We start from the raw sequence: 24421 nt of genomic DNA, 5'->3' as shown, positions 1-24421 counted from the left end.
CTTTTCACAATTCTTGCACTGGACCTGGTATATGATTCCTGATCTTTGATTTGTTTCTGTTGGCTCTTTAGGTCTTGATAGGATCAGAATTTGAATCGGTTTCCTTATGGTACTAATTGAGCATTTATGAAATTTTATTTATCAAACTTATATAGCTGCCCATCTCACCAGAGATGACTTTGCATGGCATACTACAAGCAAAGGATTCAACTAGATATAAGCTGTCATTATATATATATATATATTGCTGTTTCTCACTTTGTTGCCTCCTCTTTATTTCCATTTCAGCATATAGGTGGTCCTCAGTTAATGACCCAAACCCATACCAACAACTCTGTAGCTAAACAAAGCAGTCCCAGTTGTTGTCGTAAAATGAATCCTGAGGTTGTTAGGTGAGGCTCCGCCTTGATTCAAGCCATCCCTGGCTTGGTCCCTCCCAGCCCAGAACTTCAATTCTCCAACTTCTTCAATTCCCTCCATGTACCTTTCTCTCCCTCAACTCTGCCCTTTCAGCTGCCCTGAATAGTATGAAGAAGCTGCTGTATTCCCTGCCACCATCCCGGTGGACCTTCCTCCCTGTCCTCCAGGGTGCAATCATGTTCTTCTCCCCTTTCTGCTGGGCTTGCCACCACTACCAAGGAGCACTGCCTCCCACTGCAACAGTCATAAGTTTGAGGAATGGTGGCAAGCCCATTTTTTCAGTGGTGTTGTCACTAACGAATGGACACTATAGTAAGCGAAGACTACCTGTGTTGTGAAATACTAAGAATCAGAGCAGGTTATTATATTTTTTAAAGATAAATGTGTCTGTACGTTTCTCTACGATTTTAACGCGATGGCTATTTTTAAAATAAAAACACGTATCATTTTTTTTTAAAAAAATGAGCATTTCACTGTGATAATGCAGGTGTTACATTCTTAAGTAACTTTTGATAAGGTATGGCTAAACAGAATTATGTCCAGAAACCAAGCTTGGCAAGGAAACATTTTCTCTAGTTATCCTTAATGAATCTCAACCTCACAAAACCAGTGTTACAAGTAAATGTCACTTCCTTTCCTAGAGTCTCAGGTGATTTATTTTGTGTTCACTGTTCTACAAGCAGAAAGGTCAGGTGCTGCAATTTGTGGTGCACTATTTCCTGAAACTTGTCCCAGCCCCCAGTGCACATAAGATTGGGTTCCACATTTCAGAATGACATTTCATTGTATTTAATCAACTCTCACAATTCAGTTTATGCAGTCACAGGTAAGGGATATGTGTTTTTTACTATGAATGTAAAAACCAGATAAACACAAATCCAATTAAATGTATCATAAAACTTGTGAAATTACATTTCATCCATGAATTTTGAATGCATGGTTCAAAAATGTTCCATCAGAAGAAACGTCTTTTCAAAAACAAGGTCCACCTTCCCCACTTCACAAAGAACGGATCTGCAATTTGGTTGTCAAAGCTGAAATACCACCAGTAAAACAGTAATGGTGCTTCTTTTGCAACACAGCCCTGTGTACATAGTATTCTTGCTTGGGGAGAATCTCCTAATGAAGAACAAGGCTTCTCTCACTCACGTAGGGGAGCATTAAAATGGCAACCTGATGGGAAAAAGCAGGAGGGCAGCCGCCACCAAGGGTTTCCCCTAGTAAATTTTTTTAGGGAAGACTCTGCATGAAGTCCCTAAAAAGTAGGTTTTTCTTTCTCCAAAGTAAGAGAATTAACGTGTATTCGCCAAGAGAAACCTGGCTGAGAATAGAAGGTGAAGCCTATTTCTTGACAACGTGAATCTTGGCCTCTGGGTGTATTTAAACTGACTATCGAGTTGAATCCCTGGGCTCCTCATTTATAGTTTTGGGCAGGGGTCTTCAAACTTGGCCCTTTTATGACTTGTGGACTTCAACTCCCAGAATTCCTCAGCCAGCATGGCTGGCTGAGGAATTCTGGCAGTTGAAGTCCACAAGTCATAAAAGGGCAAGTTTGAAGACCCCTGGTTTTGGGCTTTCAGTTAACAATAGGACCTGCTGCCGAAAACTGCGTTGAGGGGAACATCCTTCACTAAGGGCCGCTTTTAAGCCTGCCGCCTACCGGATAAAGGAGGCCGCAGGCAGCGGAGACCCGGTTGACAGTTGAGTTGGTCTGTAGCAAAGGCTCAATTCAACGTGGGGCCGCTAACCATTCCCTTGGCTCCAAGTCAGTCAGCGTCGTCACCCTTGACTACCCCGCCAAGCCGCCTCTTTCCAGGATGCGGCGCTTTTGGCGGGCCGCAAAAAGAAACCAGCGCCGCGGGGAAAACGATCGTCAGAAGTGGAATTCACACCTGTGAAGGACCAAGCCCCGTCCGCCTCCTTCCTACACGTCTGACAGGCCGCAAGTGGGCGGCCCCGCGCGGGGCGGCCGCGCCGGGGCGTCCGAGCGGGCGGGCGCTCTCAAAGCAGCTCTCCCCTGGCGGGCAGGGCGAAATTCTTGGAAGAACTTTTCCTGCTCGAGGGGTGGAGCAGAAAAGGGGCGGCCTGGAAGGCAGCCGGCAGCGAAAGGACGGATTTGGGCGCGGAGAGTTGGGCTCGGCGTCTGGGCGTCTTTCTTTTCCCGGATCGGGGGGTTCCCACCGCTTGGAGCCGTCGAGGCGTCTCCGCCAGCCCGCGGAGTCTCCCTCGCCGTGTGATGAGCTCCTCTTCGGGGGAGCAGGTGGACTCGGACGAGGCTGGCCGGCTCCGCTCGCTCTTTCTGGCCTGCGATGTGAACGGTTCTGGCCGGATCGAGCGCGATGACTTCGGCTCGCTCTGCGCTGAGCTGCGGGTCCGGCCGGCGGAGGCCGAAGCTATTTTTCAGCGCCTGGATACTGACCGCGACGGCGCCATCACCTTCCGCGAGTTCGTTCGGGGCTTTCGCGGCGTCACTCAACCGCAGAGGCGGCGGAGCGACTGCGAGGAGCTCCTCGGGGAAGAGAGCGACGCGTTCGGTACTTTCGCCGGGACGACGGCGGCGGCGGGATCTGCGGTGGGTCCCAGCCAGGCCTGGCGGGAATTTGAGCTCCGGCTTGGGGAGGAGGCGGGCTACATTCCCAGGTAAGTCGCTGTTGCTCCTCCGGGGGGGGGGGGGGAAGGCGCGCCATATCCAGCCCCAGAAGTTTTAGCCCTTGCTTCTCGAGTCACCCTGGAAAGAGAAAGGTGGTAAAAAATATTTCTGAGTAAGTTCCACTTTTATTTTTCGAACGATACAAAGCTGTTAACAAATGGGTTTAGCAAACTTCCAAGCGGTGTTTTCGGAACTGATGAAGGTTGCACCTGTTGAACTTCTACCGGGCAGGTATTACTTCAGGGGTACACAAGGGCTAGCGCGGGCAGCATTTGACCATGTGATTATTTTTTATTTCAGCCTTCGCTGGGATAATAGTTGAGGATCATGTATTTTACGCTTTCCACTCTTTATAGTATGGTAAGCACTAGCCACCTTTTCTACAAGGAACTGGGAGGCAGTGTGTTTACCCTCTTAACAATCAGTGTAAAAGGCTGGGAAGTAGAAAAGGCAGTCAGTGTGTATTTGTGGCTTTGCTGGCGTTTAAACCTCTTAAAACTTTAGGTAGTTGCCAGTGAGTAACCCATGCTGGCTTTCCAAGGAAGCAGAGAAAGTCCGAGATTATGGTTGGTTTCTAAGCAACGGCTGCAGTTTTCAGTCTATTGCAGTTTTATCTCATCCCCGTCTACATTATAGCATAGTTTTTGTTTAAAGTATAAACTTGTTTTATAAAAAGAATGCCATTCCCTCCTCCTTTTGGAATTTGCTGTCCCCATTGAAAATCGTCCCTGTTAGAAGAAGTGGCATATGCTAGCATCAATAAAGAAAGGATGGCTAGATAGGGCAGCAGAAAAATGACAGGGAAATTTTTGTTTTTGTTTTAATGATGCAACACATACCTTTGAAAACTCTCATCCAGCAAGCCTGCAAGGTGCCACGTTGCTTCTAGTCTTTTCTTGTTACTGCAAGTAAATAGAGCTGCTCTGCTCAGATTTCAAGTCTTATGAAGAATCTCATTCTATTTTCTCTTGGTACTTCCTACTTCAGCTGATCATTTTGCAGTCTTCAGGTTTTGTGGGAATCCGTCAAGCACATTTCCAAGCTAGTATACTTTCTTATACGTACTTGTCCTGATTCTTCAAACAGACAGCTGTTCCTGTGTAGTGAAAAGCAGACAAACAAATGAAAAAAAACCCAGTCAAGTGAATTTAAGCAAGTGATAGTCCCGCTTGATGTCAGATTTTTAATGTATTCAAAATTCTTTTTATAGTTAGTTGTCTGACTGTTTGAAGATGTCAGTTTACACCTATATGGTGTATTGTGAAAATCCCTGAGCTGCATCCTGAATGTCCAAATAGCAAGCTTTCTTTACTGCAGTATGCTATTTCCTAGGATATTAGCACTGTATTAGGAATACTGTCAACAAAAGACAACATAAATTTCCCAAACAACTCTATGGTTCATTTGGAGAGCAGATTATCAAAGGATATTGTATCATTAGGAACTTTCAGAACAAGAGTTGAAACATCCAAAGATTCTGTCTTCTTTCATATTTAGCATATTTCATGAACTGATTTTATGATAGTCTCAAGTAGGGTGCTCAAGAATGGGGGAGGGGTGCACACATGGCGAGCAGACCAGTGTGACCATTCATGAAGTAGATGAAATTGATTTGTTGTGGTCTGTCTGTCTGTCCATCCATCCATCCACCCATTTCTATATTTAGGAACTGCCCATCTCCCACATAGAGTGACTCTGACAAGTGTACAAATAGTATCTCATATGTATTTTGCTCAAACACCAAGACTTATGCTCTATTTCTAACAATTACTTCCCATTCTTTTAGTTTAAATTATGGCTAAATAATAGCATAAACCTGATTTAATTGGGGCTTTAACAGAGCTGATGTGAGGTCACAACACTTCCATGAATTACAGTATGACTTTGAGGATTTCAGATGTCTTGGACTGCATATTTTAGTCATCTTTCTCAGCATGGCTATACTGGCTAAAATGGATGGATTACTATATTTGCAAGCACAAAGTATTCAGAGTTTACCTTTTAAACAATATTAAAAGTGTGTGCAATAAATCTTACTTTTAAAGTTTTGCTTGAACTTAACAGAACAGGGTTTAATTAGGACAGGGATTAAGAATTACTAGACCTCCCAGCAGTATTAGCCTACATAATGATTAGGGATGCTGTAAATTATAGATCAGTATTGAAGTGTACTTTCTTTTAAGTTATACTTTTTAGAACTGACTGCAAAGACGTAGCTAAATAGGTGTACATGTGGGCCCAATATCCTGTTTTAGAAGAGCTCTGTAGGTGGTGGAATGAGGTTTGTGCAGGAAGAGTTTGTGTAAGCATCTGCCTTTCTTATCTTGGTACCATGGAGACAATGTTTGCTCTAGTACTCTGTAATCCAGCTACTTTGGTTTAATAAGACAGGAGAACGAATTGCAATTCCTTTGTTTGGCATACAGACGTAATGCGTCAGAATTCTGAATAGCAGTCATCATGCATTGTTTCAAGTAGAATGATACTCAGAACAAAATGGATATGATCCCTAAAGAAGTAGGGCACAATTAACTGCTTACTGGAAAAAAAATGTTAATGGAGTTTTAGACCTTGGAAAGATGGAAGGCTAAGTCAACTTTGACCGGTCAGGATCGAACTGCTGGCTGTGGGCAGAATTTGCTGGCAATACTGCATTCTAAACACTGCGCCACCAGGGCTCCTTATATAGTATTCATCTCCTAATTTTTCTTACAGCAACAACTCAGGTTGGGCTGAGAGTAATGATCACCCAGGAAGTTTTTTGGGTGAGGATGATTTAGAACTTGGGTGTCCTTATTCCGAGTTCAACACTGCATTGGCTTTTACTGGAAGGGGTGATAACACTATGTTTATCAAAGAAGATAAACAATACGTTCAAGGCATTTTGAATAGATTAATTTTTTCAAAACTAAAGCCATAGTAAAAGTAAGGTCTGTGTAAGGAATAGGAAACTCAGCATTGTCTAGATCAGACATGTCAAATTTGCGACGTCATGTGACGTCGCACGACGTATTGGAACTTTTTCCCCATTGCCAGCAATGGTGTGGGCGCGGTTTCCTCGTGACGTTCCGGCCCACAGTCCGGCAGTTTGACACCCCTGGTCTAGATGGTTTGAAGCAACAGTAGCAGAATATATGACAATTGGTGGTCTTGGAAAAGGCTAATTGAAAATATAGTTAAAAGTATCTAGATGATTTCAGGTTGCAACTTCTATATAAATATTGAAGCTGAGGCTTGGTATCTCTACTATATTTGGACTTAAAAATACCTACAAGTAGTCCTTAAGTCACAATTTGAATTAGGATCAGAATGTCTGTTACTAAGCAATGTGGGCATAAAGTATGACGTTATGTGACTGCAAAAACCCACTGGTTTTTTTGGTGAGACCCCAACTCAATCCTAGCCATTCCTGGCTTGGTCCCTTTTAGCCCTGATCTTCAGTAAGGGAAGAGACTATTTCCTCCGCCTCCTTTTCAATTCTCTGCACCTGCTATCTCTTGCCTCCCCGCCCCATCCATTTGGCCCCTGGCAAAGCTGCACTTCTGTGTGGTGGTAGTGGTATTGAAGCTAAAGTAAAGGCCCAGGGTGGTGGCAGACAGCTAAAACTGCTGAAGGTGCCGCTCCACTGAGTTCCTCTGTGCAAAGAGCAGAGAGGGGAGGAAGGTAGGTGGTGGGGGAGTTGAAACACCCATATTTTGATCAAGTCACTATGATGGTGCTACAGCAGACATGTCAAACACAAGGCCCGGGGGCCGGATCCGGCCCGCGAAGTGGTTTCATGTGGCCCGCGAAGGCATCCTGGAAACAGTGAGGTAACGGCCCCCACTGCCTTGGCCCTGGCCCAGAGACCCTACTCCTGCCAGAGACCCTCAGATCTGTTCCACTCCTGCCCAGGCCCCCATAGGCACCCTTGATGCAAACGATATAGAGCTGGCCACGCCCACCCAGTAGGCCATACGCACTCTAGCCACGCCCACCCAGTAGGCCACGCCCACCCAGGCAACACCCACCCGGCCCCTTGAGGGCAACTGCAATGCTGATGCGGCCCTCAATGAAATTGAGTTTGACACCCCTGTGCTACAGCATCCATACCTTCAGGGACCAAATGTTAACTTCCATTCTTTCAGCAGTGCTATAATTTTGAACAGTTGCTGAACGAATAGTAATTAAGCAAGGACTGTCTACTCTGGTTAGATTCCCACATTGTGCTAACAAGTGATTTTGTTTGGTGTGATACATGAATCCAGTCAGTTGTGATTTGTTGAAACCAGAATTAACAAATGAGGTCTTAATGTTGGAGAAAAAAAAAGTAACCTTGTTTTCTTGGGCCACATGTCTTCCTCAGTCATAGGTGGTTTGCAGATATATATTAAACAGTTTGTGTTGTTTAGTCATTGCTTGAGTATCTATTTCAACTATTGTTGTACCAAACACAAACTTAATGTTAGCAGTGATTTCTGCCCTTTCAAACAGTAACAAATCCAAACTGAACTGGAAATCTTCATCCTTCCAGAAACCTTTTATAGATAGAGAAAATATGCAGATGTTTCAGAGAATAATTAAATGTTGAAAAGTGTGAATCAAATTATTTTGTGAAATTTTGGTATCTAATTATTGGTTATCTCAGTTTATAATTCAAGATTTATAATAATCATAATTGTCCTGAATTGGTTAAAATTTCTCCTGTTCTTTTTCTTCTATTCGTCTATTTTTATTTCTGTTTTATGTGAAATTGAAGTATTCCAAACATGTATATTATTATTGGAGTTTTTTTTTTGCTTGATTATGCATCACCAAGTCTGTGTCAACTTTTGTGATCATATAGATAGATATACTCCAGGATGATCTGCCCTCAACATACAGGGAGTGCAGAATTATTAGGCAAGTTGTATTTTTGAGGATTAATTTTATTATTGAACAACAACCATGTTCTCAATGAACCCAAAAAACTCATTAATATCAAAGCTGAATATTTTTGGAAGTAGTTTTTAGTTTGTTTTTAGTTATAGCTATTTTAGGGGGATATCTGTGTGTGCAGGTGACTATTACTGTGCATAATTATTAGGCAACTTAACAAAAAACAAATATATACCCATTTCAATTATTTATTTTTACCAGTGAAACCAATATAACATCTCAACATTCACAAATATACATTTCTGACATTCAAAAACATAACAAAAACAAATCAGTGACCAATATAGCCACCTTTCTTTGCAAGGACACTCAAAAGCCTGCCATCCATGGATTCTGTCAGTGTTTTGATCTGTTCACCATCAACATTGCGTGCAGCAGCAACCACAGCCTCCCAGACACTGTTCAGAGAGGTGTACTGTTTTCCCTCCTTGTAAATCTCACATTTGATGATGGACCACAGGTTCTCAATGGGGTTCAGATCAGGTGAACAAGGAGGCCATGTCATTAGATTTCCGTCTTTTATACCCTTTCTTGCCAGCCACGCTGTGGAGTACTTGGACGCGTGTGATGGAGCATTGTCCTGCATGAAAATCATGTTTTTCTTGAAGGATGCAGACTTCTTCCTGTACCACTGCTTGAAGAAGGTGTCTTCCAGAAACTGGCAGTAGGACTGGGAGTTGAGCTTGACTCCATCCTCAACCCGAAAAGGCCCCACAAGCTCATCTTTGATGATACCAGCCCAAACCAGTACTCCACCTCCACCTTGCTGGCGTCTGAGTCGGACTGGAGCTCTCTGCCCTTTACCAATCCAGCCACGGGCCCATCCATCTGGCCCATCAAGACTCACTCTCATTTCATCAGTCCATAAAACCTTAGAAAAATCAGTCTTGAGATATTTCTTGGCCCAGTCTTGACGTTTCAGCTTGTGTGTCTTGTTCAGTGGTGGTCGTCTTTCAGCCTTTCTTACCTTGGCCATGTCTCTGAGTATTGCACACCTTGTGCTTTTGGGCACTCCAGTGATGTTGCAGCTCTGAAATATGGCCAAACTGGTGGCAAGTGGCATCTTGGCAGCTGCACGCTTGACTTTTCTCAGTTCATGGGCAGTTATTTTGCGCCTTGGTTTCTCCACACGCTTCTTGCGACCCTGTTGGCTATTTTGAATGAAACGCTTGATTGTTCGATGATCACGCTTCAGAAGCTTTGCAATTTTAAGAGTGCTGCATCCCTCTGCAAGATATCTCACTATTTTTGACTTTTCTGAGCCTGTCAAGTCCTTCTTTTGACCCATTTTGCCAAAGGAAAGGAAGTTGCCTAATAATTATGCACACCTGATACAGGGTGTTGATGTCATTAGACCACACCCCTTCTCATTACAGAGATGCACATCACCTAATATGCTTAATTGGTAGTAGGCTTTCGAGCCTATACAGCTTGGAGTAAGACAACATGCATAAAGAGGATGATGTGGTCAAAATACTCATTTGCCTAATAATTCTGCACTCCCTGTATAATAGTTACATATATACATATACGTATATCTAGTTTATTTATGTATTGATTTTATAAATATATAAAATTATATCTAATTTTCTTACCCTTGGGGTAGAATCTAGTTCCAATTCATAAAAGTATAGCGTAGTGGTTAAACCAGTTTTAAGATGATTTATGCACGCCTTTTCAAATCACTGCCTTGCAGATATGTTGGATTAGCTTCTGCCGTTTTTATCTGAGTTCAGAGAGTGTACTACAACACATTTACAGAATATGAGACTGGAAAAGCCAAATGTTTATAGGTTGTGAAAGTTGGTTGCAACAGAAACTAGAACAAAGTTATTTGGAAATATGCTTAATTAAAAAGGAAAAAAATGGCTGTTTGAATTGTGATAATCAGAATGTTCACAGGTCATGAAATTAAAACATTAGGGTTAAAGAGAAAACTTGCAAATATTACTCCCAGACACCCTACATGGGATGCTATTTTCATAACAGGAGTAATAGTGAAAAAAATAGGGCAACAGATTATTTCAAAGGAATTTTGAAAAACAGAACTCGGCATCCTAAAACTGATGCTATAAGATATATTGGATTACAGCTCACTTCCAGCCAGCGTAATGGTCAGAATAATCATCCAACCAACAGTTGCCAAAGCTGGAACGGAAGATTTATTCTATCCTTCTTCCTGATTTACTAAATGCACTCTGTAGATACAATGTGTCTGTGGCAGAGAGCATTCCCTGGTCAATAATAATAATAACTGCAGGAAGATCTTAGAGACTGACTACAAACAACGGCATGACAAAGTAGCAACAATGGTGCATTGGAATATCTTCGATAAATGCTTCTTGCCTGCAAACAAGAACTGGTAGGACTAAAAAATAGACAAATTGATAGAAAATGAAAAATGCAAAATGCCCCTGGACTTTAGAATGCAAACAGACAAACATCTGCTGGACAATACACCAGCTTAACAATTGTTGATAAGAAAGACAAAAACGTCTGGGTTGTAGACAATTGCATACCTGGAGCCAGCCAAATAGTAGAGAAAATAACAAAATATACCCTGAAGCAAGCGTGTTAAACTGCTGGCCCGTGGACCAGATGCATCATGCCGAAACCGCGCCCACCCCATTGCTGGTAATGGAGAAAAAGTCCCGATATGGCACGTGATGTCATGTGACATCGCACGTTTGACATGCCTGCTCTAAAGACATGCAAAGAGAAGTAGAACAAATGTTGGTATTTAGGTCAGCATCCTTGTAATTAAAAAAAACCCCAAAAAAACCAACAACCAAAAAAACCCCTCTTCCCCATCCTTAGAGCTACTTATGTTTTTCTATGGAATTGTTTTGTTCTCCTTGCCCTGAATTTGATTTCTTATTCTTGCACCTGACTGTTTTGTGTAAATGTAGGCCACAGAAAGCTCCTGAATGGAGCTGTTAATTGGGTCAGTGAGAAATAACAAAACCACATTAAGATTCTGTGATCAAATAACTGGAGCAAACTTTGCAGTCACTATTGTACTGAATGTTTAGGACCGCAGCTTTTCCAAGCGGACCTCAGCAGGCCTACACGAAGTTGCTCAATGGAGGGAATAATATCTGTTAAATAGCGGGTTGTTTGGCGCAAAAATGAAGATGAGGTAGCTGAGTACAGGGAAACTCATATTTTTTTTGTGCAGAATCTGTACTGAGCAGATGGTTGCAACCAGCTGCAATATATAGTCTAGCCCCTAGGCGGCAGCCAGTAGGTTTGAAGCAACCATTGCTGCCTAGGGATAGCCAATTGTAGCGCTGGAGACTTGTAGTCTTGGTTGCTGGAGAGGCGTTAGCTGCTCCAGCAACCCACGTGGTATTACTGTGAGCCAAGTACATAACAATATCTTTCAGCTTTCCTTAGTTCACGTTTCTGGTTTGTTTAATCTGCTGGAGATGAAAAACCCCCAAGAACAGCAGTTTATTTCAGAGAAAAAAACAAGAGGTAGGACTGTCAAGCTGTAAGGCAACAGGAGGATTAGTTTTAGAACTCAGCTGTTCTTAAACTCCAGTTTGGGGTTAGGTACAAAGCTGGTAAAAAAAATCTCCCATTAGCTTGATTTATTTATGAACTAAGGCATTGAAATAGGGCTGCTGCCAGACTTCCAGAGTGTTGACCATTGTAGATTTCCTGAAATGTAACACTAATAACACTAAATCTATTTTGGTAATTTAAGATGTTGAAAAGAATGAATTAAATAGTTTTAAATGTTTTTATTGTCCACTCTATCTGCTATTTAAAATTATAATAATGGTTATAGTTGCACTGTAACTTATTACCATTGTGAATTTTCAGTTTATTATATTTGTGTTTTAAATAGAATTGTCCTAGATTGTACTACTTGCGTTGTCACGCTCCCTTGAACCCATAAAAAGCATTGTATTTTTTTCTTTCTGGCAACTGAGGATAACATTTTATGCAGTGAATAACCCTTATCCATATAAAGTTCTATACAGTAAATATTTTACCAGATTTAGAAACAGGTATGATAAATGCAGGTAGTCCTCGACTTACAAGAGTTTGTTTAGTGACTGTTCAAAGTTACAAAGGGACTCATGACCCTTTTTCACATTTACGACTGTTGCAGTATCCCCATGGTCACATGATCAAAATTCAGATGCTGGGCAACTGGTTCATATTTACGATGCTAGCAGTTTCCTGAAGTCATGTGATCAATCTTGTTACTAACTTAACAGCAATGATTCACTTAACATCTGTTGAAAGAAAGGTCGTAAAATGGAGCAAAACTCACTTAACAATTATCTCACTTAACAACAGAAATTTTGGGCTTAATTGTGGTCATAAGTCAAGGACTAGTTCCAGGCTGCATATGATTCTGACAAACTTTGTTTTTAAGATCTTTCAAAATCCCTTCCAATCTCAACAGCCCAAGATCAGTGATTTACTTGTTACCGTTTTAGGGTAGGCTTAGCCCTAAAGTGGATTTAATAAACATCAAAAGGAATATCTCCTCTAAATCCATAGGAAATCCTACATCCATTCACATGTGTGATGGGTTTGTTTTTCTTAAGAACTCTACTACCCATTGCAGCCCTAGATTCTCTCTTGCTATATCCATTAGTAGGAGAACGTAGGAAAAGAAATGGCAGAACCTGGGGGCAGAGTGCAAAGAAGTCTAGCATCCCTACTTTGCTGTAAGTATACTACCGTGTTTTCCCAAAAATAAGACCTATCCCCAAAATAAACCCTAGTTTGATTTTGGGGGTGGGTGTGCCTAATATAAGCCCTACCCCCCAAATAAGCCCTAGTATTGGGGAGAGGCACATGCCTGAAAATCAAGCTAGGGTGGGGTGGGTTTGAAGCTACCTCACAAGCCCCACACCTGCTTACCATTGCAGCCAGTCCTCCCATGTCCCGACACCTGCCTCATTTCATGCTGCGTGTGGATGTCAACCCCAACCTCCATTTCACCAACAGAGGCCTTCAGGAAATGTCTCTGCAGCTGAGAATGGAGCTCCGGATTGTTGTGCATGGCGCCCCCTGGCCTCCATGCATCAATCTGGAGCTCAGTTTTTCACTGCAGAGGCATTTCTTGAAGGCCCCTGATGGTGAAATGGAGGCCAGGGGCGACATGCTGGAGCAGTGGCAAGCAGCCACAGAAGGTGGGCCAGCTGGGCAGGGCTGTCAGTGCCACTTTGCAAAAAGACCTTCCCCCCAAAAAATAAGACCTGGTGCCCCTTTTGGAGGCAAAAAAAGTCCGGGTCTTATTTTTGGGGAAACATGGTAAGTCTGACCCCCTTTAGTGCTGTTGACCCTTATCTAACTCTAACCAGATGTTTCTTAGTTAAGAAGATTCCTGTGCATAGGCTTTTAGCAATAAATTAGCTTAATTGAACCTTCATGTGTGGATCTGTTCTTTTGCTACTGAAAGAGAAAGATGTAATTTAAACAATATCAGAAAGGTGAGTTATCCAGACAACTCATTTGATGAACTTGAGGGGGACAGCGATCTGATCCTATACTGGAAGCATTTCCTGTGTAAAGGGCAAACCTGATTCCATCCTGTTTAGCATCTTTATTTATAAAAGTTTCTCCAGTATTGTATATGTGTATGTGTTTGATCCATGCAGTGGATTTACATTTTTATAATCTAAGGCAGACATGTCAAACTTGCGACGTGACGTGACGTTGTGCAATGTATCGGAGCCTTTTCGCCATTGCCGGCAATGGGGTGGGCACGGCTTCCAGATGATGCATCTGGCCCGCAGGCCGGCAGTTTGACACCCCTGATATAAGGGCTTGGGTAAAGAGATTTTGAACTTAAATCTCTGGAGATGTTTTGATTCCAGGATAGATTAAGATCACAGTGCTTACACCAAAATAAAGTAAATCATATTAACAAGTAATATGTCTGTGATTTACTCTTATGAACTAATTGACCCATTTTTACAACCTTATTTGTAAAATCTTAATAAAAAATCTGTTCCATCTACCCATTTTCCTTGACATCACCATGTAAGATATATTTTTAAATAAAGCTGCAAAACATTTAATACTTGATTTGTCCCCCATTTCTAGGCAAGAGCAGGTCAATATTCTGTATCAGAACATCAATATAGTGGAACCACGATTAATTCAACCATATGAAAATGTTATTAAGAACTTTATTAGAGAGATCAAGCTGCAGAGTACAGAAATGGAGACCTTGGCCATCGCTGTAAAAAGGTAAAGTTAATTGGGTTTGTACTTTATAATGAAATTATATTAAAGTATGCTATTCAAATCTGAAGTGGGCAAGTAGCCTCTAGATCTGTGAGCATATCTGTATTTGCATCAAGTAAATAAAGAATGTCCAAACCATATCCAGAGCACTACTGGATTCAAATACTTCCATCAATACCAGACAACAGAGCTGGTGAGAAGGGACTGGATGAATTGCAGTTCAAGATATTTGAATTTGTTTATCCATGCTTTAAATACCCAATAAATAATGTGGGTGAAGAACAAATAGTTAACATTTTATTAAAGGTTAAATTATAAAGAGTATACTATCATGATTTAAAATATGCTTGAAGCTTTTGCTGTTTGCTTTATAGTTTGTGAACGTCCATTATTTGTTTTCTAAAACAGCATTTTCAAAACAGGTATGTCTGATTTAACTTGGAGATTTCTGATCACAAAGAATTTGAGACTGAACGGAGGAGAAGGAAGAATTAAGTGGAAAATGTAGTGCTACATAGAAATGTTCTGTTTCAGCCTACGACCGGCCATGTTTGAATGTCAGGGACAACCCCTTTTTATAGTCAACAGGCTGGAAAAACCCAACCAAATTTATTTACAAAGAAATCAAAAGTTCAAACAAGAGTTAAACCAAAAGTTCAAACAAGAGTTAAACAGGAAAAACAGACCAGGGCTCTAGCAGAAGATCTTCAAACGGTTGCCTTCAGCAACCAGCACCTCCCACACCTTCCCCTTTTATCAGCAGTCCCAAGGCGTGGCTTCTCATTGCCTTCTCCTCCTCTCACCGAGTTGCCTCATGGCCTTTCTCTGTTCTACTCTGCTGGAATGCCTCCTGCTCCTAGCATCCCTGAATAGATCCAGCTGTGAATCATCTACATCCAATATCTTCGTGCTCACACGGCTGAGTCTGATGAGGAACATGACAGGAGGGGCCAGGCTGAGAGTCCTGCAGTGCATGAGAGCCTCCTTCTGACACCAAAGGCTCTCCAAACCCCTCCTCCTCCTCCTCCTTTAGAATAATCAGACTCAGCTGCCGGTATCACAGGCTGACGCTGAATCACAACAAGAAATTAGGAATTTGGTTCATTAATGGTTAAAATACTAATTTTCTCACATTATCTCAACAAGGCACAAAGTAGGCAGTAGCTTCCCAAATACTCGGATGCTACAAGTATTTCAGTTTTAGAATGGCAGTCATAGCAGTTGAGTTTGAATTGGTGGAAGAGATGGCACAACACTGATAATACCTAATCTTACTTCAAATCCTATGCAGTCATTTTGCACTTCTATACTTATGCAAAGAAGCCTTCATTTTCTCATGCCTCTAAGTCTTCTCCATTGAAGACCGCTGCATTCCCTGCATTCCCTGCATTCTTTCTGAGACAATTTTTCCTGCCAGGATGACATTTTTGAAGCCACTAATAGAACCTGGTCACCATATTACTAGTGGACATATTTCTATAAGAAGGCTTCATCTTAGTGCATAAGATGTGAATACTGCTATTATATGCAGTCTGACAGTTTTATTCTGCTCCCAACATTCAACATTCTGAGACTATCTGGACTATGTTTCTTTTCTATATCTTGTTTTTAATTTTGGCTTATTGGTATTTTCCAGTGGATTATGCTATAGGAGGAAATAAGGTAGACTATATAATCTGTAGTATATGTATTAATTTGTAATCTTTGGAGTTATGGTATTAATGTGATAATTCTTAAACATCCACATCAGTTTCACCCAGAGAGATTTAGCACCTAGTATTACAAGGTACAGTATTACAGCTACTGTAATTTGCTTATTGCTATGAGGAATAGAGAAACTTTTGTTCAGAATTGTATGGAGACAACCAATCGCTATAGTTCAGCATTTATGATTGCTTAATACTGAAGATCATTGATAAATAGGATAATTGGGTATCAAAGGCAATTTACCTTTCTCATTTAGCTATATAATATCACATTAGCTAGAGGGAGGATCTGCCAGTTACTTGAAAGATAGAGATATTATAGTCTGTTCTCCTTTGTTCAGATTCCTGGTTTGCCCCAATTATTTCTAAGGTTGTTTTATATCACTGGTGTCAAATTTGATTGCGTTACGTGATGTATCATGACATATCGTAATTTTTTTTTGCCTTTGCGGAGCTGGGGTGGGCGTGGCCTGCACATGATGCACCCAGCCCGCGGGCTACCAGTTTGACACCCCTGTTTTATATGAATGTTCATTTTTATAGAGCACAAGATCAAGCAGCCATGCAGCTTGGTGAACTAGAAGAGGAGATGGAGCAGCGCATACAGGCTACAGAACGTAAAATCAAGAAGGAGGTGACTAATGCTTACAATGCCAATGATTTAGAAAGGATTGTTTCCCCCAACCAAATAAATAAAATAATTCCAAATTTTATGTTTCAGATTTGATGTATAGAACATTTCTCTACATTATTTTCCTCTTTAGTTTGCCTCTAATACAAAACAGTACAAAGCTAGCACTTTATCTATCTCTTTCCTAATTTATCCAGGTTTGTATGCAAAAAAAGAAAATTAGGTGAAGAGGGAAAAATGTCCATGATAGCTTACTGCAGGCTAGTAATTTGAAGTAATTTGTCATTGCAGACTAAGTTGTAGTCTAAGGATCTGTTATATTGAAGATGAAAAGCCATTATATAGGGTTCCGGAAGTGTAATAATACATACAGATCTGTGGAATTTTTCTTTCTCCAAGTGCGTAATATATGGAGGAAATGTGAATTCATAACAATTGGTCCCATGCTAGTTCTTAGAGATCATGTGCAAACAGAGATACTTGGAAATGGCCTAATGTGTAAACCCCAGTTTCTCTTCCTCTTTCCATTCAACGATATCCTTAATTTCCATTTATTTTAGTGCTTCTCTGGTTTCTTTGATATAAATTTTGTAATTAAATCTAGGGAATAATTAAAAGGAAAAAACAACTGTATTCTGCATATTATTATAGAGCTGAAATTACAAATAGTTTTAACCATAAATTTAGGTCTCTAATCTTAGAAGATGGTATAATAATCACATACATTGACTTCTAGGACATCTCTGTATCCTTGGAAGATTTCTTTCATATAGTCCCTGTTGTCAGTTTAGATTACTACTTCATTATTCCACCTTTACTAGTGAGGTTGCATTCCTTCTATTAATAATAACTACTTAGAATACTTAAGGAGCCATAAATAGTAGGTTTTTATGTCTTATGGATAAGAAATCTGATCATGATGTTAAAACTGCTTTTTTAGTTAGACGAACCAAGATGTTAAAATAGATTAAGGCAGAATTGGTTGAGAATTTTTTCTTCTCCAAATTAGAACACAGTAGGGGGAGAAACTACAGGGGAACTAAATTAAGGAGCAAATTGACAAAAACTATGTCGTACTGATATGATGAAAGGCACTCCTCTTTTGTGCATATGACACTATGCATGCCTCAAAGGGGTAGAGCTTGTGATAAGCTGTTGTTTTGTCATTTTGACAAATTTATTATTTATTTATTTATTAGTTGAATTTATATACCACCCTATTCCCGAAGGACTCAGGGCAGTTCACAGGGCAGTTAAGACAGTACAAAAAAGAGAATAAAATGGAATTAAATTAGTACAAGCCCACAATTAATAACAGTAAAAAATAAAATTTTAAAATTAATTTAATTTAATTTAATATGATTTAATTAAAATAATTTAAAAATTTAAAATCCCTCAGTCCAGGCCAGACAATTCAAACAACCAGGTTTTTCAGTCCCGGCGAAACGAGCGAAGGGCGGGGGCAGTCCGAAGCTCCATCGGCAGTTTGTTCCAAAGGGCGGGCGCACTCACAGAGAACGCCCTCCCCCTGGGAATCACCCGCCGGCAATCTCTAACCGGCGGAACCCTAAGGAGGCCCTCCCTGTGGGCGCGCACAGGACGATGGGAAGCTGATGCTGGTAGCAGGTGCTCCCTAAGGTAATCCGGACCCATGCCATTTAGGGCTTTATAGGTCATCATCAGCACCTTGAATCTCAAATGAGGGAAGCTTCTGTGGACACCCATGCACAGTGTCATTTATTCCTCCAAACAATTAACATATAAAAACTACAGGAAAAAATGAAGACAAAATTCTGGGTTTAGTTTAGAGTATTTGCCCTATCTCTCATAATAAGCAAGAGATTCTAATAGGATTCACATGCTACCCTGTTATATTATGTTTTTAAATTAGGGTTTGAAGTAAAGTTTGCAAAATATGGTTTATAGTTCAGTATATTGTATGACCCAAGCTAATTAAATAAATTCTAGTTAAACCAATTTATGTGGCTGTTGACAACTAATAGCAATAGTATACAGTAGTTATAACCTTGGTTCTAATTATAATTTGCTTTTGCAGTATCCCTGAGTTTCAAAAATATTGTTTTTGTTCTGTGGAGTGAGAAAACTTGTTTTTAGAGAAGGAAAAACAAACTTGCAAGTAATGTGTGTGCAATGGACATTTTTGACTTTACTAAGGAATGGGTTGGTATTTGATAAAACAATAGCAAAGTGTAAATGGGTATTTTTTGTGTATTAATTGCCATCTAAATATTAAGAACAGCCTATAATAATGTAGTTTGCTTATCATTCTTGAAATTCTACTTATCTTACTATGTTCTTCACAAATGTACTGTTAAAAAGAAAGACGCCTCAAATGTAAATGCAAGATTGCTGTGATATTTACTTTGTGGGATAGTTTTGAAACCACAAATTTTATTAGCACATAGCTTTTACCGAAGCAAGTATGAGTTGTAACACAGTCAAATAGTGCTTTATGTGCTAATAATTATTCTAGAGCAGGGGTGTCAAACTGGCGGCCCACGGGCTGGATGTGTCATGCTGAAACTGCACCCACCCCAGTTCCAGCAATGGGGAAAAAGTCACGATACGTCGTGACACATCACGTGACCTTGCGAGTTTGACACCCCTGTTCTAGAGTATGTGCTTTGTATTTATTTCCAGGTGGCAGAGCCATGAAACATGTACTGTAGCAAATATTTATGCAAGTCTAGTCATATTTGAATACTTTAAGACTGGCCAAATATTTTTTGACTGTATAATTAGAGCAGATACATGTACTGCTGAATTAGAATGCAATGTAAACTGCTTAAGTCTGCCATTTCTAATTTAATAAATGTGTAAAATGTTTCAGGAGAAGCGTAAAGCAGAAAAAGCTTTGAATGATCTCAAGCGTCAATATGAAACTGAAGTGGGGGATCTCCAAGTGACAATAAAAAAATTAAAAATGGTGTGTACATACTCAATATGTGATGAACAGTGTATGGTTAAATAGATCCAGGCCCGATTCTCTGTAAATATTCTGCTATCTTTGAAGCAATTAAGCAGACAAGATTTTCATCTTATTGAAAAATAAACTTCACATATTTTAATCCCTGAGATAACAGGCATTCTTTAAAAAGAAAGGAATTGTGTTCTATGGCATAGTTATGAATCAGAACTAAATGGTTTCACCCTTTTCACAAGGCAATTAGTCTTTATCGTTATTTAAAAAAGTGGGAGGTTGTATTTGGGAGTAAATCTGCTCATTGAAGTCTTGGGTTTCTGTCCACAATTCCTAGTCTGAATAATCACAAATAAAAACATGTTGACCTTAGTGAGCATTTCTCCTGTCACATGTCTTTTGATTACTCACTTCCCTAATAGTAACAGTATTTGAGAATTACGGTATATTTTTGAATGATCAAAACACCTGTTAAATCTAAATAGACTTTGGTCAGCTTGAAAGTAAGGATTTAGCTTATAGCCTAAAATGAGTGGGAATTCTTTTTGTTGACAGATTGGGAAACATTTCTGTAGATTGAAGATTAGTTAGTTCTTAACTTTCCAGTTATTATTTTATTTTTTCAGTTATTAATGCAAGTTCTTTGTTCTTTAGTGCTATACACCATAAATTATTTCTACTGATAATAGCTCAGGAAGTTTATGACTAGTTTAATAGTGTAGTACTGTTTCAAGTTATTAGTTTGCTAGTTTTAAAAGCTGCCTTCAAATAACCAATAAAGAAAACAGTTAAGTTCTTGAATATTTTTGTGAAAGGTTTGATTCCCTTTGCATTGTACTGAAATAGTCAGAAAAAAATTGTTATAACTTTTACACTTCCTTTATTGTTTACAGCTTGAGGAACAATCTAAAAACATTAATCACAAAGAAGATTTGGCAGTATTAAAAAGAAGGATACATGATCTGACCTTGGTATGACTTACTTAAAATTTCTTCATTTAGTCTTATCAGTCTCAACATACCGTAATTAGTATTTTTGTTGCCTCTTCTGGCTTGGTGAAATTTGATATTTTCCTGAACTGTCCAGGAGTTTAAATGAACGAATAGAATTTTAAGGAGAGAAAAAAAAGTTTTTCTAGGCATGTAGTGTGTTTAGTTCCATATATTAACAACTAGTTAGTGGGTAGGTGGTGTGTGTAACAATAAAATACAGATTGGCCCTTAGATGCAGACATGTTGAACAGTGAGAGGGAATTCTTATAGATTCTGTGACCTTGTACATACCTTTCTAGGAAGCTTGGAAAAGCTAGAAACATATTTTTGGGGAAAACAGGTTGGGTACAAATGGAAAACCAGTGCGGAAATAATTAATCCCTTTATTTTAAACTGTTGACTATTCAAGTAGTTCACAGGTTGGTGAAATAATTGATCAAAGTAGCCATTCAAATAATAAAATTATGTTTAATTTCATAAATCATTACTGCATGAATCACTATTTTTGAATGTTTCATTTTAAAAATTTCTGTTTCTAGGAAAACCAGAAACTTAAAAAAGATCTTATGGAAGCACAGACAAATATAGCTTTTCTTCAGAGTGAATTAGATGCTTTAAAAAGTGATATTGCAGATCAAAGTTTGAATTCAGAAAGGTAAGGGAACATCTCTAGAGATACATAGTAAGTTATTGTTGGTAAAAAAAAACCAAACTAATTTCCCCTAAACTATTCTCTTTGCAGAGATCTAGACATGATCAGAGAGTACACTGAAGACAGAGATAGCTTGGAGAGGCAGATAGCAGTATTACAGTAAGCTGCTAAATAAATCTCTTTTTAAAATGTTTTCATTTATAAATTTTGATATTCAGAAGTTACGATCTCCAATGGGGAAAAGAACAACTCTCTTTTTTTCTGTTAAAGAACAGCTCTCTCTCTCTTTTTTTGTGTGAAAGGTGTCTCCAGTTCCCTGATCTATATTTTAATCAGCCAGTCTGGTAGATAAAACATAGTCACAATATTAAGCTGCACATTTGGTATTGTAGGAATCTTTCTTCAGAAATAAAATTTAATAATTTTTATTTATTTTAAATCTTTATAGCTCTCTTACAGGTTTTTAGGTCACTGAATTCTAACGGAGCCATAGTCCTCTGCATTTTGTTTATTTATTTGTATGTTCCTTTCCAAAAGGACATATTTATTTAAAACATGTATCTAGCTGCCCATCTTCTAATCAATTCTGGGCAGATTTCAAATTTTTTTTAACACAATATATAAAACCATATCAAAACTATAAAACTAAACAATTAAAACAGTGGTTATTACATTACATGTAGTGTAACATTTTAATATTACATTAAGATGTTGGTCCAAAGTACCTGAAAGTTCAGTATAAGAACATAATACAATATCTCATGCTTATTTATACCACTAATACCTGGTTGAATGTTCTTGGAAGAATTGAACTGATCTGCAGTAAAATAGATGTTTGAATTGAATAATTCTGTCTGAGAACTGAGGCTTTGCTCCAAGAACACATGACTGCTAAGGTGGCTTATACCTAGAATCAGCCTTCTCCACTTTGAAATAACCTTTCTGGAAAAACTTACTTGGACCTTAGTTTGTGGTCTTTGTGGTCCCATATAAGCACTGGATGTTATTGCAGCTGTGTATTCTTTTGAAGAGGTGCTTTGCATTGTGGGGTCAGCCTGTTTGTGACTCATTAAAGCATCCACATTATTTTCTTATTGCATAAAGACTGTGGGAAGGCTTCTTCTTCAACTGCAATCTTGGAGAAAGCTGCTCTAGTGAGGCATGTACATTAAGTCCCCACACATTCCAAAACGTTCTTCAAAATTCATTCTTGAGCATTGCAGAGACCTAATATTTATTTTAGAAATAAATGCCATTTTTTGTTTCTTCTTCTATACTAAATTTCATGGAAGTATTCTGTGAGGTTTTTGCTTTTTTCAAAGTTTTACCTTGCTGTGATAGCTTTTGGATTTCAAAGCATTTGGTTTTAAACATGGGAGAACATTAAAAAGTGGGCTCCCCACCTTCAATTGGTGTGTGAAATAATACAATTAATTCTGCTGCTTCAAAGTTCTTTAATTTATACAGGTTGAGGTTTATATGCAGGCAAAAATCAAAATTTAGTTGCAGCAACTGCTCAAGAGCAATCACTACCATAAATTGTTTTACTACCTTATGCACTTTTAATTCTTTAATCACTATGCCATTCCTTCCTAACTTGATGTCCTCTAGATCTGAATTACAACTCCCATCACATGTCAAACTATCTGCAAATGATGAAAGTTGTAATCTAAGATACATGGAGGATTTCAGAATTGGGAAGGATGATGCAAAGGGTCTTGACAGTGTTTAAAATGAAGATTCTCATTTTTTTTGGTAATATCTTATCGTGCATCTGCAGTACTTTGATTTCTCCTCCTGTTAATTTGGATTGGGACCTTGTGAACCTTCAGATTGGCAAAAAGTTAGTGGAGTGGGGAATGAAAAAGCAGCAGTTCTTTGACCCTTCTCAAATAGGTAAACATGGAGTCTTTGTGATTATAGTAGTAATTATTCTTTTTCCTGCTTTGGGGTCAGTGGTATCCACACATATGATAACCATTATAAGACTAAATATAATAGTGTATTAACACTGATAGAGAGCCATTTTGGTGTAGTGATTAAGCCTAGGCATCAAGCTGGAAACTGGAAGACTTCTAGCCCTGTAAAAAGCCAGCTTGGCGACCTTGTGCCATTCACTCTCTCTCAGCCCTAGGAAGCATGCAGTGGCAAACTGTTTTCAAAATCTCACCAAGAAAACTCCAGGAAGTGAAAACTGATTCAAGAGATATACACATACAGATACATAGCCAGAAAGGCATTTATCAAACCATTCTGCCGTTTTCCTAACCTTTACCGAAGGCACATGGAACCACTTTTATTCTCTTATTTTTGTTGAATTTCTTAACACCAACTTAAACTGCAAGTGCCAGGGTTTATCTTGCAAGGCAATTTTTCCCTCTCTGTTTTGATTTTAGGTCAGCTAACAGGAAACTACATGACAGTAATGATGGCTTAAGAAGTGCATTAGAGAATAGTTGGAGCATATACAACAGATCACTGGTAGGTTTGAACATTGTACGTTCAACATGTCATTAATTATATATTAATTGGTAGATCACTTTTTTTGGTTTGGGCATTTTAATAAAATACCTAAATTGGAGTCACTGAAATATAATAAACCTTCTGGATTTGTATCAAAACAATCCTGTGCTTTTTAACATGGAAATAATGGGGCTTTCTCTGAATGTACGTACTTTGATAGGATAATTCTGTGCCTATTTAGAAAAAGGACACACTGAATTATTTAGAATTACATCTTGAGAAAACGTTTTGCTTATTTCATCTAATATTGTTCATTTATTTTATAGTTTTGTAATTTTTTCTATTAAAGTAGGACATATAGAATTATTTTTTTATTTCATAAGACAAATTATTTTTCAGAAAACATTATACAAAGGAGATGCTTCATTTATATCTCCCCCAGATTAGGCACATAATGATTCCAGATGTTTTTGTTTTAAATTTTCCAAAATTGAAATAATTGTAATCAAGAAAAGTGTTTTGGTTGATAAAGAGATGATCTTAAACCAACTGTTTTCAAGTTTTTTGAAAACCTTTCTAATTTATGTGTGTATTTTCCAGCGTCTAACAAATATTTCTCCTGGAAACACAACGTCCAGAAGCAGTCCCAAATGTGGTGGTGGCCATTCTCCCCAAAATCCACAATATGACAGGTGAATTGATCATCTTTAAAATTTGAAAAACTGGATATATGTTTTCAGTCATATCCTAAAGACAGAGTCAAGCAGTTTTCTACCTTTCAAATTAATTTCTTTTTCTAGATCTTCATGATAAGGTTGGATTCATTCTCAGGT

General features: G+C 39.1%; 1 protein-coding gene across 1 annotated transcript in view; it reads left to right on the top strand.

Annotated features, from left to right (window-relative positions):
- Positions 1 to 2511: 2511 nt before the first annotated feature.
- Positions 2512 to 24421, top strand: part of RASEF (RAS and EF-hand domain containing) — a 40631-nt gene continuing 18721 nt past the window's right edge. Inside the window, exons 1-9 of the mRNA XM_083354628.1 lie at positions 2512 to 3060; positions 14060 to 14206; positions 16453 to 16543; positions 19392 to 19487; positions 20375 to 20452; positions 21013 to 21128; positions 21216 to 21284; positions 23522 to 23606; positions 24189 to 24280. Of these exons, the coding sequence (XP_083210754.1) occupies positions 2657 to 3060; positions 14060 to 14206; positions 16453 to 16543; positions 19392 to 19487; positions 20375 to 20452; positions 21013 to 21128; positions 21216 to 21284; positions 23522 to 23606; positions 24189 to 24280 (1178 nt within the window). The 5' untranslated portion in view covers positions 2512 to 2656. The remainder of the gene's footprint in view (positions 3061 to 14059; positions 14207 to 16452; positions 16544 to 19391; positions 19488 to 20374; positions 20453 to 21012; positions 21129 to 21215; positions 21285 to 23521; positions 23607 to 24188; positions 24281 to 24421) is intronic.

Source organism: Vipera ursinii (genome assembly GCF_947247035.1).
Source record: "Vipera ursinii genome assembly, chromosome: 2".
Classification (NCBI taxonomy): domain Eukaryota; kingdom Metazoa; phylum Chordata; class Lepidosauria; order Squamata; family Viperidae; genus Vipera; species Vipera ursinii.
This window is presented reverse-complemented; position numbering and strand designations above follow the sequence as displayed.